Genomic DNA, 21,272 nt, shown 5'->3' with positions numbered 1-21,272 from the left:
ATACAAGTGAAATAATACTAAAGAGAGAAGATACAAATGCCTTAAACAGATGAGAAGGCAAATGAGAGGTGTGTTTCAATCCTAAACATTAGGCCTTCTTTTATAGGGGAAAAATCCCCCCCAAACTTAACTCCCAACCAATGTGGGACTTTGGCATTTTGCCAAACTTCAACAAATCTCCACCTTGGCAAAATTCCACATTTTCAATTCTCTCTCAATAACAAATTTTGGTTCGAAAAATAACCATACTTTTCGTTCAAACAAAGCACTAGAATACGTATATTGGCAAGCAAAGTGCCATAGTGACTCATCGGAACGAAAGTTTCAGCTATTCAAAGCTAAGAGAGCTCCGAGGTGACAGGGCTATTTTGTTTTATGCAAATTCATGATGGGGAAAGAATTGAGTCATTTGGGTTTCAAATTTGCATAGAGGAAGACGAGGGGAGAAGAGGGGTGTAAGATGGACCAATTTGGAGTTCTCCGGCGACAGCACACAGTGGTGGAGACGGTAGAGGTATGGTAGTCTACGATGGTGGCGATTTGCAAGGGTGGAGACTGTAGGGTAAGATTAGTTTATTCAGGGGGGAAGAATTTTAATGGTGTTTTAATTGGGAATGGGTCCGATCGGGTCAAGGGTTATCCGAAAGGGATTGGGTTATTTTACAATGGGTTGGGTCCTTCACTTAGCAGCCTCCACGTGGCAAGTCCGTTAAATTAGGGGCAAATTTAAAACTTTGCCAAACGGTAAGGGTAAAATTAACCAAAAAGTATAACGAAGGACAAGATTAAACAATAAATAGTAGAAGGATATCTGCCCAGTTGCAGTCGACCTATGGAACATGCTCCTTTCTCTTTTTGGACGTGAAGGAGGCCTATCAAAGCTGGTGCACTTGGAAAGTTGACAAACCAACAACAACAACAAACCTTATGAAGGTAAAACTTGGAAAGGACAAAGCCATCAGGAATATCTGGTCAATGATCCCTGCTTGCTATTTTTGGTGTATTTGGAATGAGAAAAATAGCATATGCTTTGATGGAGTATCAACTTCTACCCAGATGCTGAAAGCTAGATGTCTTTTTTTTCTTTTTAGCTGGGTTTACCGCTCTGTTTTGGAATTGCCCAGAACAGATCCTAGACTCTGTTAGCTCCTTATCTTTTGTTTAGGAAGCTCCTACGGAGCTAACGTCATCTTTCTTTTTAAGTTTAACAGTCATGATGTCTATAGTAACTTTACTTTCTGTAATTTGCATCTTCCTGATGTATTATTTTTATACAGCAACTTACTTCATCAGGAAAAAGTTGTTAAGAATTGTTATGACTTCGAATGAAAAAACACAGGAAAGAAAAGAAACAATAATGGATCCACATATTCGGCAGAATAATTCTATACATTGCAGTGCAAATGCACACAATTGGCTTTCATGATCTGATGAGGAACCGTTCCTCCCACTGTCCATTCCAGATTTGTACTCGAAGGAGACGTACTTATTACCATTAGCACCTTTTAACTCTTGATGCTGCATACTGTCAACATGTTACTACCTCCATCCATATCTAGGAAAAAGGAGGAGGCAGGGAGAGAATGTACGTCTGAAGAAGACATTATACACGGGAGAAATAACAGACAGAAAAGACGAAGAAACAACCTGATCAATCACCGATTCGATCTTTTCTTTCCAAATAAGTGCCTCCAGAATGTTGAAAGCTGCCATCTGGAACAAGATTATAATTTGAATGACCGAATCTCTTAAACGTTTATAGCATCAGCGAAATATAATCCTAAAAGTGAAACAAGTGAATTGCACATAGGAAAGGAAAAAAGACACCAACCAGAAATTGTCAATCAAAAGGAAGTTGTCAAGACTAAATCATAAGAATAGCAAATCTAGATTGTTCCCTTGTCAGCTTAAGTTCTAATCAGCTCTTTCTCCACCTAATGAATTTAGAATTTGCAAAACCAAAATCCATGGTAAAGCATCCAGTACATATCCAAAAGAGTGCCTCATGTGTCAATTGTTAAACTGTATGAAGAATGTGACCTGACTATCAGAAGAGATTAAAGTAAATGAACAATGTGAATATGGCACCCAAGGAGTGGTGAAGTGGGTGCAAACCTTAGACACCAAGGTTCAAATGAAATCCCAGTTAGAAACAAAAAATACTATGTGATTTTTTTCCATCTGTCTAAGTCTTGGTGGCAGAGTTATCCAGTACATGGGCTGGTGGAAGGTAGCAAGTACCCACTGGATTAGTCAAGGTGTGCACAAGTTCGCACAAGAAATTGAAGAATGTGAATAAGTTGTGAAGCAATGAAGCAGGAACAAAAGAATGAATTTAAACCCATGAGAAATACACCTAAGATGGCAATGTAATTTTTTTGAGCATGCATAAAGAAGAAAAAGGGATATATCGTCATTCGATTATACTTCTCTCTCTTGTTATATATTGATAAGACATAAACCATCTGCCAAAGACAGAGAGAAAAGGATTAATACCCTCAATATAAAAGCAAAATAAGTAGTTATCAAGAATATAATGCGGCACGCATCATATATACCATTGCACGATAATATACAAAATCCGTATAATATATAAAGTTCACTATTCAGCAGAGGATAAGCCATCATATGCACAGATGAACTAACACTTGCAAGTTGAAACAAGGAAAGGAGGAAGAAAGGGGAGTGGGAAATATTAAATTCTTCACCTAAACGGACTAAATAGCTTTAGCTCAATCTTGTGTCACAAGTGAAAAGATTATAAAAAAATGAAAATGTTACATTCTAACCCCTTCATAACAAGTCTGAGAGCATGGAAAAGCTGGCAATCTCACACTTATGTTTCCTAATAACAAGATGGATGACCCATTCCCTTCATTTTTACTTATTACTATCTCTAATACTCCCTCCGGTCCAATTTAAGTGACATAGTTTGAACTGACACGGAGTTTAAGAAAGAAATGAACACTTTTGAAACTTGTGGTCTTAAACATGTCGGAAATTTGGGTGGATACAAAACTTTTGACTTGTGGCCTTCTACATGTCTTAATATTTGTATGATTGTAAAAGTTTCTCAAGGTAAAATTGGAAATATAAAAATTATTTCCAAATATAGAAGTGTGTCATTCTTTTTGGAATGGACTAGTAAGGAAATAGTGTCACATAAATTGGAATGGAGAGAGTATTAAACTTTCATATCGAGTCAAAAACAGCCAGAGAGACAAACGTATGAAACTTCATAACCAATGCAACACCATAAGATTCAGGTGTTTATAATGTTGGTGTAAAGCTGTCCAGAGTATGGCAAGGCAGTGAGTTGAATATTAAAGATGTGAACAAATGTAGATTAGTGACAGAAACTCTCCTAAAGGAATCGATTGATATTGCTCTCTTCAAGAACTGGCTCCCTTTTTTCAATGGGTAAAATTTATTCAAGAACTGAAGTTTGAGTGTTGGTTGACTTGCTCATTAGGAACTGTGTTTCCAGATTATGGACAAGATCTTTCTTTCTGGTGGTTCATATATATATTTTATTTGGGGGGGGGGGGGGAGGGGGGAGTAGGGGGGTATCATTACCTGTTGGAGCACTATGTTAGTATACTTGCTAGCAAATTCATGGCAGCTTTTGAAGGGTTGTTTATACTTTTTTCAATTTGCATATTTCTGGGAAGGGTAATTGTTGCCTTTCCTCTAAATAAGCTCCTTATATTATAGGAATGACTTTTGGAAAGATTATTCTTTTTTTAAAGTCATTTACAAAAACTACAAAGTAAAAATTAAGTTAGTTACAAAGACCTAAAGTTATTTACAAAAACTAAAAATTAACAGCAATCTTTACAAGGAGAAGGACGAATGATAAAGATGGAATAGAGGAGAAGTTAAGGATTTTGTTTTTGAGAGGGAGTTTCAGAAATCACAAGAGATATTACAGATAAACTAGCAAAAACCTTGGTCAAATCAAAATGCTAACAAGTTGAAAAGTTATAAGTTGGGGGCGTCCAATGTATGGCTTTTGGTTTATTTTGGCTTATAAGTACTAATATTATTATCAAACGCGCAGATAATCCAAAAATATTTATAAGCTAGTTTGACCAACTTACTTATAAGCTTACCCAAACACAATCCACTTACTTTCATTTCTAAATTAGTTGTTTTGCATAATAGAGTTGTTCCCCTTACTGCATTCATTTACGTCCCAAACTTTTGTTGTCTCCAACTCGTGTATCTTTCACTGTTTCTAACAGCAGTGAATTTCAAATCAGCGTAACAACTCTGTAATGCATGTGGTAAAAATCCTACCATATTCCCATATCAGTATGATTTGGAGTTGGGAAGGTTAACTGATTTTTTCAATGGCCGATCCAGTTTTAAAGGTTCTAAGAGCTGTACAGATCAAATTTCTCAATTACAAGTCGTCAAAGCTCCTTATCCTACAACTTCCAGCCAAGTGGCAACTCCAAATATATTGTAGGTGAAATGACATCTTCTCTTTTATAACGATGGTGCTTGGGCCAACTTGCATGTACCTAGACTATTCCACCGTATACCAGCAACTTCCTACTAGCACAAGTGGTCGGGTAACTTTGCCCCCTAAGACTTAGACCTATGGAAGAAATCCCCTAACTTTATTGTCTCTGCTCATATTTGCACCCTGTTCTCCAAGATTTTCTTTCACCATCTTCGTTGACCGATGGTGGGGCAAACCTCAGCGGTCAACTGAATTAGGCGAATATCACATCTTTGAGAAAGTGGTGGAGCCAACTTCAACAAGGACACAAAGTCCCTAAGGGAGAGCTATGTGACATCCCAGGCGAATCTCACACCAACAAAACACGGAAGAGATGCTGGGTAAATAAGTAAACAAGCCTTAGACTCTAGTGATGTGTTTTAAAGCCGTACAGGCCTAGGCCTAAAGCGGACAATATCACTAGTGGATAGGCTGTTATTTATAAATATGTGACTTCCAGGAGAATCCTATATCGATAAAACACAGGAGAGATGTTGGATATATAAATAAACAAGTCTTAGACCGTAGTGATGCGTTTTAAATCCATGCGAGCCTACGCCCAAAGCGGACAATATCACTAGTGGGTTGGGCTGTTACATATGGTATCACAGCCACTCCACATGCAACCTTGAACGATGGTAGGGCAAACCTCAGCGCGAGGACGCTAAGTTCCTAAAGGGTGAATGTGACACCCTAGGTGGATCCCACATCGACAAAACACGGGAGAAATATTGGGTATATAGGTAAAAACGCCTATATCACAGCCACTCCACATGAAACCTTGAACGATGGTAGGGCAAACCTCAGCGCGAGGACGCTAAGTTCCTAAGGGGTGTATGTGGCACCCTAGGTGGATCCCACATCGACAAAACACGGGAGAAATATTGGGTATATAGGTTAAAAAGTCTTAAGACTCTGATGACGCGTTTTAAAGTCGTGCGGGCCTAGGCCCAAAACGGACAATATCACTAATGCGTTGGGTTGTTACAAGTTTTGAACGCATACCTAAGTTATCTAGCCTGTCTCACAGAATATCATAATAGGGTCTATAAACATCAAGCAGGATGCTCTCGGTCTTATGCTTTTTTCAACACCTATCCCTAATCCCTAAACGAAATCTCACACCACAATCTTCAAAGTGCCTCCATTATAAGATTTAAAAAAAGGAGACAAATGGTCTCTGTTAGATATAGATATGTAGTTGTCCCACATTGGAATAGGTGTAGTATGCCCTTTGTATAGAGTAGCTATAAATTAGCATATCTTATATTGCATTAGACACACAATATCAATATATCATATTTTCTCCCGTGCTTTCTCACATGGTATCAGAGCAATCGTGAGAGATTTATCGTTGTGCTTAAATTCCAGCGACTCCGGGAAGGAAAATCAGTTGACCGGAAGCCTTTTTCCGGCAGGTCTGCCGCAAGTAAAAAAAAAAGCCACTTTTCGTCAGTGTTGTGCAAAAACCAACACCACCACAAAGTAGATCGGGCTCCGGCGACCAACCCATACAAAAATCTCCATCAGAATACCCTCCACTCGCCACCGGAAGAAAATTTTCCAGCGAAGTTCCGACGTCACGTGGGCCACCTTCCGGCCATTTTTTAGCGATGACTCTTCAGGACAAATTGTTCCCCTTGCAATTCCGAGCCTACCCATCCAGGTTAGGCCAAATTCTGACAACTTTTATATTTTTCCGGCGTGAATAGGGATTTCAAAAGTGGACTTCCGGCCATTTTTTGAAAACGTTTCTTCAGAACAGTTGGGTCGTATGGTAATTCCGATCCTACCCCTACTATTTTTATTTCATTCCGACCACTTTGAATTTTTCCGGCAGCTACAGTACTATTCCGACTGCTACAGTATTTCGTTGTTCTGTTTCGTTGTTCCTTACTCTGTTTCAATGGATTACATTTGATTATTTCTCTAATTTGGTAATAATTTGCAACGATGTCTTTGGGAATTGATGCTTTTGGGTCTAAAAACATGAGTTCTGGAAACTCTAGTGTTATGATTACTTCAGAACCTTTAATGGGAGGTTCAAACTACTTAGTTTGGGCTTCATCTGTCGAGTTGTGGTGTAAAGGTCAAGGTGTTCAAGATCATCTAGTTAAACAGTCTAGCGAAGGAGATGAAAAGGTGATAGCGCTTTGGGCAAAGATTGATGCTCAATTATGTAGCATCTTGTGGCATTCTATTGATTCCAAGTTGATGCCTTTGTTTCGTCCATTCCAGACATGTTATTTGGTTTGGGCAAAGGCTCGTACCTTATACACTAATGACATATCTCGCTTCTATGATGTGATATCACGGATGACAAACTTAAAGAAGCAAGAATTAGATATGTCTACTTACTTGGGTCAAGTACAAGCAGTCATGGAGGAATTTGAGACATTAATGTCAGCTTCTGCTAGTGTGGCAAAACAACAAGAGCAGCGACAAAAGATGTTTCTAGTTCTTACACTCGCTGGACTTCCTAATGATCTTGATTCAGTGCGAGACCAAATTTTGGTTAGTCCAACTGTTCCCACAGTTGATGATTTATTCTCTTGATTACTCCGCCTTGCTGCAGCACCAAGTCACCCAGTGATCTCATCACAAATACTTGATTCATCTGTTCTCGCATCGCAGATAGTGGATGTTCGGGGCGTCTCAAACTATGGAGAACAGAGGAGGACGAGGTCGTTTTGGGAGATCTAGACCCAAGTGTTCTTATTTTCACAAACTTGGACACACTCGTGAAATGTGCTATTCCTTACATGGTCGTCCACCCAAAAATGCTTACGTTGCTCAGACCAAGACTACAGGTAACCAAGGTTTTTCTATATCTAAAGAAGAATATAATGAGCTCCTTCAGTATCGAGCAAGTAAGCAGACATCTCCACAAGTAGCCTCAGTTGCCCAGACTTATACTCCTGTTGCTGGTAATTCTTTTGCTTGTGTTTCCCAGTCTAGTACTCTTGGACCATGGGTCATGGACTCGGGCGCTTCTGATCACATCTCTGGTAATAAATCACTTTTGTCGAATATTGTATATTCACAGTCTCTTCCCACTGTTACTTTATCCAATGGATGTCAAACTAAGGCACAAGGGGTTGGACAAGCTAACCTATTGTCTTCTATCACCCTAGATTCCGTTCTTTATGTACCTGGTTGTCCTTTTAGTCTTGCATCTGTTAGTCGTTTGACTCGTGCCCTCCATTGTGGTATATATTTTACTGATGATTCTTTTATTATGCAGAACCGCAATACGGGACAGACAATTGGTACAGGACGTGAATCATAAGGCCTTTACTACCTTAATTCACTCAGTCCTTCCACAACATGTCTAGTTACTGATCCTCCGGACCTAATCCACTGTCGTTTAGGACATCCAAGTTTATCCAAACTTCAGAAGATGGTGCCTAGTTTATCCAGTTTGTCTACATTAGATTGTGAGTCGTGTCAGCTTGGAAAACATACCCGAGCTTCCTTTCTGCGTAGTGTTGAGAGTCATGCAGAGTCTGTTTTCTCCTTGGTTCATTCTGATATATGGGGTCCTAGTAGAGTCAGTTCAACCTTGGGATTTCGTTATTTTGTTATTTTCATTGATGATTACTCAAGATGTACTTGGTTTTTCTTAATGAAAGATCGTTCTGAGTTATTCTCTATATTCCAGAGTTTTTGTGCTGAAATAAAAAATCAATTTGGTATTATTCGCATTTTTCGCAGTGATAATGCCTTAGAATATGTATCTTCTCAGTTTCAGTAGTTTATGACTTCTCATGGAATTATTCATCAGACATCTTGTCCTTATACCCCTCAGCAAAATAGGGTTACAGAGAGAAAGAATAGGCACCTTATTGAGACTGCTCGCACACTTTTAATTGAATCTCGTGTTCCATTGCATTTTTGGGGCGATGCAGTTCTCACATCTTGTTATTTGATTAATAGGATGCCTTCATCTCCCATCAAGGATCAGATTCCGCATTCAGTATTGTTTCCCCAGTCAGCCTTATACCCTCTTCCACCTCGTATTTTTGGGAGCACATGTTTTGTTCATAACTTAGCCCCTGGGAAAGATAAGTTAGCTCCTCGTGCTCTCAAGTGTGTCTTCCTTGGCTATTCTCGTGTTCAGAAGGGATATCTTTGTTATTCACTTGATCTTCGTAGGTACCTTATGTCAGCTGACGTCACATTTTTTGAGTCTAAACCTTTCTTTGCTTCTGCTGACCACCATGATATATCTGAGGTCTTACCTATACAGACCTTTGAGGAGTTTCCTATAGCTCCTCCTCCACCTTCGAACACAGAGGTTTCACCCATACTAACCATTGAGGAGTCTAGTGTTGTTCCTCCTAGTTCCCCAGTCACAGGAACATCACTCTTGACTTATCATCGTCGTCTGTGCCCTACATCAGGCCCAACTGGTTCTCGTCCTGCACCTGACCCTGCTCCTACTGCGGAACCTGCTCCTAGTACACTGATTGCACTTCGAAAAGGTATACGGACCACACTTAACCCTAATCCTCATTATGTTGGTTTGTGTTATCATCGTTTGTCATCTCCCCATATTATGCTTTTATATCTTTTTTATCCTTGGTTTCCATCCCTAAGTCTATAGGTGAAGCGTTGTCTCATCCAGGATGACGACAGGCTATGAGTGACGAGATATCTGCTTTACATACAAGTGGTACTTGGGAGCTCGTTCCTCTTCCTTCAGGTAAATCTACTGTTGGTTGTTGTTGGGTTTATGCAGTCAAAGTTGGTCCCGATGGCCAGATTGATCGACTTAAGGCCCGTCTTGTTGCCAAAGGATATACTCAGATATTTGGGCTCGATTACAGTGATACCTTCTCTCCTGTGGCTAAAGTGGCATCAATCCACCTTTTTCTATCCATGGTTGCGGTTAGTCATTGGCCCCTCTATTAGCTGGACATTAAGAATGTCTTTCTTCACGGTGATCTTGAGGATGAGGTTTATATGGAGCAACCACCTAGTTTTGTTGCTCAGGGGGAGTCTCGTGGCCTTGTATGTCGCTTGCGTCGGTCACTTTATGGTCTTAAGCAGTCTCCTCGAGCCTGGTTTGGTAAGTTCAACACGGTTATCCAGGAGTTTGGCACGACTCGTAGTGAAGCTGATCACTCTGTGTTTTATCGACACTCTACTTCAAGTCTATGTATTTATCTGGTAGTCTATGTTGATGATATTGTTATTACTGGCAATGATCAAGATGGTATTACTAATCTGAAGAAGCATCTCTTCCAGCATTTTCAAACTAAGGATCTAGGTAGATTGAAGTACTTTCTAGGTATTGAGGTTGCTCAATCTAGCTTAGGTATTGTTATTTCTCAAAGGAAATATGCTTTAGACATTCTTGAGGAGACAGGGATGATAGGTTGCAGACCTGTTGACACTTCGATGGATCCGAATTCTAAACTTCTGCCAGGACAGGGGGACCCGCTTAGCGATCATGCAAGCTATATGCGATTGGTTGGTAAATTAAATTATCTCACAGTGACTAGACCCGACATTTCTTATCCTGTGAGTGTTGTAAGTCAGTTTATGAATTCTCCCTGTGATAGTCATTGGGATGCAGTCGTCCGCATTATCTGGTATATAAAATTGGCTCCAGGCAAAGGATTACTGTTTGAGGATCGAGGTCATGAGCAGATCGTTGGGTACTCAGATGCTGATTGGGCAAGATCACTTTCTGATAGATGTTCTACGTCTGAATATTGTGTTTTAGTAGGAGGACATTTAGTGTCCTGGAAAAGCAAGAAACAGAATGCAGTTGCTCGGTCTAGTGCAGAAGCAGAATATCGAGCAATGGCTATGGCAACATGTGAACTAGTCTGGACCAAACAATTGCTCAAAGAGTTGAAATTTGGTGAAATCAGTCAGATGGAACTTGTGTGCGATAATCAAGCTGCCCCTTCATATTGCATCAAATCCGGTGTTTCATGAGAGAACTAAACACATTGAGATTGATTGTCACTTCGTAAGAGAGAAGATACTTTCAGGAGATATTACTACGAAGTTTGTGAGGTCGAATGATCAACTTGTAGATATTTTCACCAAGTCACTCACCGGTCCTCGCATTGGTTACATATGTAACAAGCCCGGTACATATGATTTGTATGCTCCGGCTTGAGGGAGAGTGTTAGATATAGATATGTAGTTGTCCCACATTGGAATAGGTGTAGTATGCCCTTTGTATAGAGTAGCTATAAATTAGCACATCTTGTATTGCATTATACACACAATATCAATATATCATATTTTCTCCCGTGCCTTCTCACAGTCTCCTCGTCGGATACCACTCGAACCCAAAATTTCACATAGAGTACCATTCAACAAGATGGAAAAATGATAACATAGTTATCTAGTGTCTTATCCCTCCTCAACATGCTCTCAAACCTCGTACTCCCTCCGTTCCAATTTATGTGAACCTATTTCCTTTTTTGTCCGTTCCAGAAAGAATGACCCTTTCTAAATTTAGAAACAATTTAGCCTAAACTTATAATTCTACCCTTAATGAGAAGCTTTTATAACCACACAAATACTCCAGGCCCCTTTTTGACTTGTTTAGGACCACAAATTCCAAAAGCCTTCATTTCTTCTTAAACTCCGTGTCCGTATCCAGTCATACAGGTTCACATAAATTGGAACGAAGGGAGTACCTTTTTTACAATCGAGAAATACTAAATGACAAGTGGCACACAATTCAAAACTCAGAAAAAAATGGGTCCACCCCTCTATCCTTCTCCACTTAATACCAGGCTTTTGTCTACAACAGGATTCGAACCTAGGGATTAACCACATGAAGTGTTGCGCTCTTACCACAAGACCAAAACCATGGGGGCCACACAAACCTCATTCTTTCAAACACATAAAATAAATTACCCTAATTAACACGACAATATGCTTTCTTAATAAAAAATTTGCATAAGCTTCTCACTTGCTAATCTCAAATCTGTCAATTCATTTGCTATATGAATTGCATCAAGTATTTGGTAGTGAAACTATGTCCTCTAAGATAGATTTACAGAAGTTCTCCACCTTGCCAATCCCTAATTGAGTTCAAGATCTAAAATTGGACAAGATGGTCGTGTTTTCTTAACCCTACAATAATGTTACATAGATCCTTAAAACTCTCTGCCACGCCTATGCTGATCCTGCATAATTTGGATGAGAAAGTATCGGTTACGCACTTGATTTGGTAAACTAACCTGGGTTGCTTTGACCACGGCTATTGCCAAGAAACATATGTTGGTATGGTCTTTGGTTTCGATTTACACACACTTTATGAATATTTTAAAGTAGAAAGTTCGCTATTACACAAAGTATATTCCTGGGATAAAAATACAAGGTATTAAAAAAGAAATTATTTATACTAGTTTTTGATGAAGAATTTATTTATCCTAGTTTTAGTTCAACAACTTTTCAATTAATTATTAAAATATATACATATATGTGTTATAACTTTCATTTATTAGCCACATTTCTCAACACTTACTGTACTCATATCCCTAATTCTTAATCCTAAGATCTAGGCAATAATGAACCTGTGATCTATAGGCCACGAGTTCGAATCGTGGAAGCAACCACTAATACTTACATTAGGTTAAGTTGTCTACATCACAACTCTTAGGGTGCGGCTCTTCCCCGACCCTGCGTGAACGCAGGATACCTTGTGCACGGGGCTGCTCTAATGAATTTGACATCTAAATCTGCACCTACACCGGATACCCACACCTGCAGGTTCATGTAACATAACCCTATAATACTTCACAGTTCAGACTTATACCCACCATTTTCACCCTTAGTCTGCTATGACGCCTGAACTCTAGAAGCTACTCTAAGTTGGTTTTACATCACGAGATAACTTGACAGTTGACACATTCTGATCACACCCCCTCAATTTAGAACAGATTAAGAAAATTACAAAATTACAGGATTATCCAATTAAGTATATTTAACCACTTATTCTAGTGTTAAACTAAGAAGCAAGGGCAAGTAATTGAATGGCAATTCTGGCACTTGCTTATTTAAGTAAGAGTTAGTTAGTTAAACAAAACAACTCCTTTCTCGAATTGCATTAGTACTACATTCCTAACTAGCTTCTCAATATATAAGTTATAACATTGGAAAAACAATGTGATACAATTGATTTTTTTCCTCTATCAAAGAAATGTGATAGAAGCCATGCTCACATTTAGTGAACAAGTTATACTTGGAATATAATGTGAGGATTAATAATCCAATAATTATTATCTCACATTGAGTGTGGTATAAAAATAATACACCAATTGTGGTACGAATAATCCGGCGATTGCTTATACCGGAATTAAAAAATGCAATCAAGCGCGGAATAAAATAATCCCACGTTTTATCCCGGGTTGTTACCCCTTATCCTTCTAATCTAAGAGTTGCAAATGATTCATCTATATGTGCATTTCACACAAACATATCCTAGTCCAACTCCAACAATAGCAGTTTATCAATCTGGACCCACCAAACCCACTTAACTCAATAAAATTGATCAGTATCTCCCAAATAAATTTACTAATGGAAACGAATATCAACAGTAGTTCAGAACAACTCACATGTCCATGGTGAGTCTTCAATCCGCGATCTTCCACCCGACAATTGCCATCTATTAGAAGAGTCTTGACTGGAACCTAATGATCATGGCAACAACAGACATCAAACATTTAAGCGCTTTTATATAAAGCACCAGTTTAACAACTCCAAAATCACTGCATTTCAACTCCCTACACTAAGTTTGGATAATAATTACACAGAATATTAAGTCTGTAACAATTCAAATTAAAAGGTCAAGTAATCTGAATTCAAAGTCACAAAGTACTGAACAGATAACTATCAATTTCAAATTCAAAGAAAATGGAATTAAGGAAACTCACCACATTGTCCTGAGGCTTCTTCTTGTAATAGGCCAATAATCGAGTCTCAAGAACAAAATAGCGCATATGAATATAGGATTTCCCTATCTTCCTCCTCCCATACCTCACCATCCATCCCTCATACACCACTTTCGACATCTATAACTCTCCAATTATATATTTACACGTTTTCAGAATCCAAATTGTTGAAACAAAAAAAAAACTCCAGAAATTTTTAGAAAATCGGAAGACCAGTGGAATCCTCACTTCCGCCAATTCGATTAACACTATGGGTCATCATTATTGCAAATTTCTCCACAAAAAAAAAAGAAGAGAATCTTCCAATCAATCCGCAAAGTTCAAATTTCAAATTCACTGACTGAAACCAAATGAACACTCCGAAATTCACTAGACGATTACAAAAATTTATTCCAAATTGATGATCGCAGCTAAAACAGTTCGAATCTCCTCAATTTGTGAAGGAAAAAAGAAGTTGCACGTAAAATGAGCTAATGTGTAAGTGCAACCTACGTGTCTTTACTTCAGATAGTCAAATATACGTGCGTGCACACACTTGTGGAGCTAGTGCATCTACTGGAGTATACAATCAGTACACACAGAGGAAAGAGATACGACATATATATCTGTAGTTAGAAAGAAGGAGGAGGAGGGGCGGGGTGGGGGAGAGGCTCACATGATCTGCGCCAGCGCCACCAGAATTGCAGAGTAAAATGGCCGGCGAATGGAAGAGAGAAAAACAGTGGGAAGAATTGGGATTATGAAATAAGTAAAGTTTTACATAAAGAGGGTGTTTGGCCATTTTTAAAAATCAGTTTTACCGTTTAAAAATATTTTTAAACACTTCAAACTTATCATTTATTTACAATCAACTGATCCAAACGTATAGTACTTAGTACTGTAATGTTTTTATTTTCTTTTGAAAGCTCTTTATGTTTCTTTTTTATTTTATCGCATAAAGTTTCTTTTTTGGTTGGTGTATTCAGATAGAATTTGATTTTGATATCCATGGGACTCGTTTAAGCAACAGGTGCCAAGTCAACTTCAGCGTCCGATGGATATTTACTGGAAGGTGAGGGAATATGATCTGACAGACACTACTGTGATTGCCACGTTGTAATTGAGACACAGCTCGGTCATGATTGAGGGTCTTGGAGCGGAGGTGACGGTATATGGTTAGTTGTAAGCGTAAGACAAGTTGGCATTTTCCCAAATGATTGATCGGATCAATTGATTTTTTTAGCTCTTTACCAGCTTGTTTTTAAATTCATGACTCTACCTTTTTTTTTATACATACGAGAGATTTACTTTTCCACATAAGTGATTTGCCTTTTACACATGAGAGATCTGAAAAGGATATTTTTTCCGATTCAAAATTGTAAAGGGGCATACATTACAATCATTTGTCCTTTTCTTCGGGTCAATTGGTTTTGTGGCACAGAACAAATTTGTTTTTGGTTTTATGACCTCATCTCTTTTTTTTTTTACACATGAGAAATTTGCTTTTGCACTGTGAGAGATCTATCTTTTACGCGTAAGAGATCGAAACAAAACATTTTCTTAAATTCAATATTGTAATAAGCTATTGAGGCCTAAAACTCTTTGCCAAACGACGATAATGTGCTTGATCTTTTGGACAAACGTTTAGTTTTCTGTCCTTTTCCTTGTTTAATAAATTGAACTTAAATTGAGATCTTCAATGAATTTTGTCGAATCATTCCCAAAGTATAATGTGAAGATACCATTTGTTATATAGGGTGCGAGGAAAGTCGCATTAGAACCTGTTTTACCTAGTCAAGGAATTAGTTAATCAGTTTGAACTTATATGTCATAGAGGACGAACAATTACATTTTTTAAGTTTCCTAAGACTGTGAGAATTAATGATATGTGTAATTATTCAAAAGTTAACTTTAAATTTTTGTTATCTTCATCTTTTCACACTACCTCCTGCTACTTTTTCCTCCATGCTAATTGCTACTTTTTCATCAATAATGGAGTATATGTTTTAGTGAAATGCTTGCACATCCCATGTCTATCTATTAAAATATTTGTTATTTTCAAAATGAAACAATTACTCACAACATATGTGTTTTAAAATAGCAGGTGCTAAATTAATTACAACACTTAGTTTAAATTAAAAATGATTCGATTGTTTAATTACTACTCGTGATACCAAACATGATGCACGGAATTACCAAGTAGGCTTTCTGAACACACACTTAAGAAAGCAAGATATCTTGAGCTTCAAAGAAAATTTTACAACTAATTACCGTCCGTTGCATTTAAGAAAAGTCGAAACACGTACATCTGCAATTACCCCCATCAAATTATTCTGTGCTTATTCCATCGTTATCAGCAAGTATCTTAAATCAGTAGCAACCCACAGATAGTCTACTTTTCAATGTCAAATTTACACTTAGCAGGCAAGACAAATGAATAATTTAAGAGCAGCATCTGAAAATGGTCATTCAGGGCCTTTCCCTACTAAAAAGAATATGGTACAAAAATGGTTATCCTACTGTAGATGTTCCTAACCATCAAGAGGCGCATGTGATTTCCTAATTTCTGACTGACCAGTCCCGGAAGCTGCAAAACCATAAGCTCCAGCAGTAGCAGCAAGGACAACAAATACCATGGAGAAAAGTTGAAAGTTTGCTAGCAACTCGCCTCGAACCTCGCTATCTGCTGAACGACACATGACGTCGTTCCCCTTAAGTTGGCAACCGTCTGGCATCATTGGACCATACAGAGTGAATGCAGTTTGGTAGAACCAAAGGCCTTGAAGTGTTACAGAAATGCCGCTAGCCAAGTCAACAGGGAAGCTGGTTGGCATAAGAGCTCCAGCGATAGTTGACAATACACAGAGGCCTATGAGGAGGACAAGGATAAGGTGATAGTACCCTTCAAGGCCTTTGTGGGTGGTGGAGTGGAAAGAGAACAAGAAATACTCTGCACAGAAAGCCGTGGCCACGATCAAGCAGAGAGCTCCATCAGGCAAGGGAAGAAAACTGCACGATGAGAGCACAATGTGTTGAGTTAAGAGCGTGATGGAATTGAAAAATCCAAGACAAACAGATAGCCATACAAATAAAAGTGTTCAAAGTTTGGCAGATAGTTTATTTATAAGTCCACATATACTGAGAACCCTTATCCAATAATTGAGGGTGACCGGGAAGTAGACCTACAAAAACCAATCATATGACTAATACAATGAATGTATGCAATGGCTACATCTTAACTAGATTTTTCCTCACTCACTAAATGATTATGAATTATGGAATATTTTGCTTCTTCTTAGTAAAGGGTACAGAAACTGTAATTGTAATCGCGCTCTGATTAATATCTAAGCTACTAACCAATAGTAAGATGACCAAATTACTCTCAAGAAATAAGCAATCATTGAGAAGGAGGAGAATTCCAACACATTGTATGATAGCACAACGAATTCATGAATATCTCAGTTAAATTCATGAATATCTCATTTTAACTGATTTTAGATGGATCTTTAACCTATGCATGTATAAATCCAAAACGGAAGGTTGGTGATGGTATGGTCCTCTAGTTTTTCTCTTGTTGATTTCAAATAAAAACTGATTCCAAAACACATCTTTGGAGCATGATTTCCAATTAGGATTGCATGAGTAGGAGGCATTCTAGGGAATCCAGACCCCTGTTCGGTAGACCAGCAAGAGAGATTCAACAATTATTGATGTAGGTGTAAGAAACATCAGATATCACTAATTTAACATATACACAGTATTCTTTTACATGCATCAGTTCATCCAGAAACATTTTTTATAACCGAGAAATCCCTGAGGACCAGTGCAGGTCATCCAGAAACTTAAATTTTGTGCGATTGTATTAGTACGTTTTTCAAATATAAGCATGTTCATTGACGTGCAAACTCAGGTCTCACTCTTTATATTCAATCCTATAACTTCTGAAAGGAACTACGCAGTTCATGAACTTAGTATCCTTTAAGTGAAATAACAAAGCAGGAATTGGCTCCTTTTCTAAGTGGAGAAGCATGGTTCATCTCTGGTTCCAACTAACCAAATGTTAACAAGATGTATGACTGAATTCATAATTGCAGTTCCTACAACTCCCATTAAAAGATCTTTGTTCAGTCAGTTTCCAACCATCTGTTATACCTAAGTGGTACCCCTTTCAGCTAGCTAAAGGAATGTGTTACAGTGTTTGCTCTGACTGTTTCCCTTTAACTTTGAATGTTGCTTAAGACTAGAAGTGCTAAAAGCGGGGATATCTAGAAACAGGAAAACAGAAATAAAAGGGAAGTAGACGGGGTATCCCACAGGACGAATTGAGGAAGGGCAGTTAGAAGGCTAGAAAAGGGCTTAGTCGATTAAAGACATCTTGCAATTTTCCATTGGCAAGGGGAGAAAACCTCACTTGCTTTGCATGTGTTACAATCTTTGTCATTTTCCACTTTTCTCAGGGCTGGAAGAGCAGTCTTCTACAATCAGGTAGTACATATATATAATTATTTCAAAGATAAGTAGGCCTAGGGAAAAGAAAACTCACTAGATCCACAGCAAGTAACCCAATTTACAGTATGTAAATTACTTGACAAAATTTACTCCATTGTGATTTATATATTGAGAAATTGTATATACAACTATAATGATGCAGCAAAAGAACTATGCTGTGTGTATAAAGTTCCAAAACTTATGACTAGCCTGAAGAACTATTATGAGTAGATCACCGAGGAACAAGTCATAATGTTGAACAGAGAATACAGCTGCAATACAAAATAATTAAGCAGTAAACAATGATTACCATTAGCATATTGAGCACTCTATTCAATCTTCTCATCATTCTAACAAACAAAGCAATATGGTTCTATATAGGTTCCTTTACAAATAGAAAAAGTCAGAGTCACGCTCCTATCAGCAAATAATCATTATAAATCAATCAAGTATACTATAACTTAACTCAACCTTCTATCATAGGGAGCTCCATATCTGGCAACTTTATAATTCACTTGTGATGACAGGGAAGGAAAAAGAGTGTAACTTTTCAGTTCAGCATCATAAGTCTAAATAGTACACACACATTTGGGTTCCACATGATCAAAAACAAATGATGAGAGCAATCGTCTAGATCTTCTAACTTCTATAGTTTACATAAGCACATAACATATACTATAACTTAGATAACCTTGGGCCAACAAGCAACGAAGGCAAGAAGATAGTGAAACAGGAAAACTAACCTGGTTTTCTCCGAAAGGAGCACAATTAAACCGAAGACGAAGAACATGAGAAGCATCCCAGCATGCTCAAAGTTATTCATATGAGTAGGATTCAAAACCCCATGAACTAAAAGTTTGAGGTGGGTTGAGTAGAAGAGCTCAATACAAAAATCAATAAAACCACCAATAGCTATAACATAAAGTTCCAAATATTTCAGCTTCCCATCAAAACCTGGAACAGGGTTCCAAACCCTTACCCTGAATGACTTGCGATTTGATGAATATCTAACCAGAGCACACCATATATGCCACACACCAACCACAAGAAACAGTGTTCCAGGTAGAACATGCCCAGGAAAAGAACCCATCTTTTCTTTTCTTGCACAACCAAGATAATATCTTCTTCAATAAACTTAAAAAACTATCAGAAAAACACTCTACCAAATAGCTTCAGCAAAATTCAAGATTGGCCCAATTCTTGAAACTTGTTCATTTCTTCAATACAATATGACCAAAAGAAAAAAAATTACACTTTTCTCATATGACCTGTTCTTTGTAATTGTGCTCCGTAAAACACTGAAATTTGCTCAAGAATCTAAGAAACAGCTAAGCAAGAAAGATGGGTTTTCAGTACAGTTAACGTTCTGTTAGAATATAATCTAAAACAGACTGAATCAATGCCCTCTTACCCCCAAAACAAGCTTGTTATGTCCTTGGCAATCAAGTAATTACAACCTGTTCCATAGAAAGCAGCGATTAAACTGTATGCAATAACCAAAACTGCACATTTACGAAACTACTAAGACTTTTTGAACGAAATAATTTCTCAAAAAGCAAAATTTAGAATTGACAAAAAGGAAATTGCGGAATAGGGAATTCCGTGTATTCTAGTCCTAGGGGAAGGCCCACTAAATGACTACCATAAAGTCAAAATAGTAACACTATTTTAGAAAGTTAATGCAAGTCCCACAAGAAGTCAATTGACAACAGCTTGAAAAGAAAATTCAAAAATCCACATTCCCACACGCCATAGTTGACAAGATTGAAGAATCAATCTCAGATCTATAATTATTTACTACTGTAGTAACAAAAAAGATTCAAACACAGCCCAAGAAAAGTAAATATGGCAGGTAAATGAGGCGCAGCTTCTAATTGTTGTGATTGCCAAAAAAAAAAGTCTAATTTTCTTGTTGTTTGGAAAGCAAGGAAAACGAGGGAGAAAAGTGAAGGAATGATGAAGAAAGAAGGTGGGGATCGGAGAAAGTTTTGATGGGGTCAAAATCAAAAGAGATTAAAAAAAGGCCAAAAGAAGTGACGCCAATTATGGATGTATAATTGAGTTTGAATGAATGGTGTCTCAGCTTTTTTTTTCTCTATCTGACACATATGATTTTATTTACTCTTACGTGTGAATAGGAGTATATAAAATGAATGAAAAAGCTTTTGGTTTATAGTTAAGGGGTTTTTCACTCATCTAACGTCTCTCTCTAGCCTCTAGGTATTCTGTTTTATCGCCATTTGATATTTGGCATTGGGATATGTCCTCAAGATGGGGATTGGTTTTTGTGTTAGATTGGATCATGCTGCTTGGATTTTGTTCTTTTTGCGTTTTGGTAAAGTGAAAACTTCTACTATTTTCTTTTTCTATTACACTAGTATTCGTACATGCGTATTAAATATTATTTTTATAAAAAAAAAATATTTAAAAAAATTGATAGACACAAAGGAACATGCAAATGCTATTATTTTATGAACATATAAATACATTGAATATTCTTACATTCAAGTCATGAGCAAATAAACTTATCTATTCTCAAGATAGACACCAAAAGCACCATACATAATACAAAATTGCCATGAAAAAAAAAATTGTGTTATCTCATTATTACTATATCTAACTATCCATTAGAAAACTGTTAGTAATGAAAGGACCTATACACACCTAAAATTTTATGGAAAATTTTCGTTCTTGTACCATATAGGAAATTATATTACTAAATATGTTCATAGTTTGCATATTATCCTTTATGTTAATAGTATTTTTACAAAATATAAATCATGCATTAAATAAGGAATCATTGTAGCTATAGGCTTTATTGTTGTTATTTTTTTATTTTATGTTATTTATTATGAGTTTATTGATAGTACTAATATATTGTCTCTTGTTGCTCTCTTGAGCCGAGGGTCTCTTGGAAACAGCCTCTCTGCCCCTCGGGGTAGGGGTACGGTCTGCGTACATATTACCCTCCCCAGACCCCACTTGTGGGATTATACTGGGATGTTGTTGTTGTTGTATTGTAGCTATAGGCTTCCTTATTTAGGCGCACTAAAATTGGGGGATTAAATATTCTTACAGATCTTCCAAACGCAAATCACGCACATTAATCTTCTTCGTCAGTTTCGTTTCAAATTTAGCGTCTCTACATCAAAGCAATTATTCTTCTACAATTCAAAAACGAATTGATTATTCTTCTACAATTCACAAATCAAAAACGACTAAATCTTCTACAATTCTTCTACATCAAACGCAATTATGTCCAAATTTCAGTAATACAAAGCAAAGGAAAAGAGAGCAGCAATTCCACCATTGACAACCATTAAAAAGTTTTGAAGCTTTGAATTCAAATTTGGGTTTTCAAAAATCATTAT

At 37.5% G+C, this 21,272-nt stretch overlaps 2 protein-coding genes across 15 annotated transcripts in view; both read right to left on the bottom strand.

The window, feature by feature from the left end:
- The window catches only part of LOC138868155 (protein ENHANCED DISEASE RESISTANCE 2-like), a 28,144-nt gene extending 13,880 nt beyond the window's left edge, over positions 1 to 14,264 (bottom strand). For 10 of the 14 annotated variants that reach the window (XM_070153189.1, XM_070153188.1, XM_070153190.1 and 7 more), the window contains exons 1-5: positions 14,090 to 14,264; positions 13,417 to 13,554; positions 13,099 to 13,173; positions 1,832 to 2,465; positions 1,648 to 1,713 (exon numbers count right to left, since the gene is read on the bottom strand). In XM_070153189.1, the coding sequence (XP_070009290.1) occupies positions 2,250 to 2,465; positions 13,099 to 13,173; positions 13,417 to 13,554; positions 14,090 to 14,215 (555 nt within the window). In that variant the 5' untranslated portion in view covers positions 14,216 to 14,264 and the 3' untranslated portion in view covers positions 1,648 to 1,713; positions 1,832 to 2,249. The remainder of the gene's footprint in view (positions 1 to 1,647; positions 1,714 to 1,831; positions 2,466 to 13,098; positions 13,174 to 13,416; positions 13,555 to 14,089) is intronic. The other 4 variants (XM_070153193.1, XM_070153191.1, XM_070153195.1 and 1 more) reach the window with 4 other exon arrangements.
- Positions 14,265 to 15,722: 1,458 nt separating this feature from the next.
- LOC104236531 (uncharacterized) lies at positions 15,723 to 19,922 on the bottom strand. The gene is made up of 2 exons (XM_009790472.2): positions 18,645 to 19,922; positions 15,723 to 16,422 (listed from the first exon to the last, which is right to left on the bottom strand). The coding sequence occupies exons 1-2, from the start codon at positions 18,989 to 18,991 to the stop codon at positions 15,945 to 15,947; spliced, it is 825 nt and encodes a 274-aa protein (XP_009788774.1). The 5' UTR covers positions 18,992 to 19,922; the 3' UTR covers positions 15,723 to 15,944.
- Between the last annotated feature and the right edge of the window lie 1,350 nt (positions 19,923 to 21,272).

The sequence above is a fragment of the Nicotiana sylvestris genome, chromosome 8 (assembly GCF_000393655.2).
Source record: "Nicotiana sylvestris chromosome 8, ASM39365v2, whole genome shotgun sequence".
In the NCBI taxonomy this organism is placed as follows: domain Eukaryota; kingdom Viridiplantae; phylum Streptophyta; class Magnoliopsida; order Solanales; family Solanaceae; genus Nicotiana; species Nicotiana sylvestris.
This window is presented reverse-complemented; position numbering and strand designations above follow the sequence as displayed.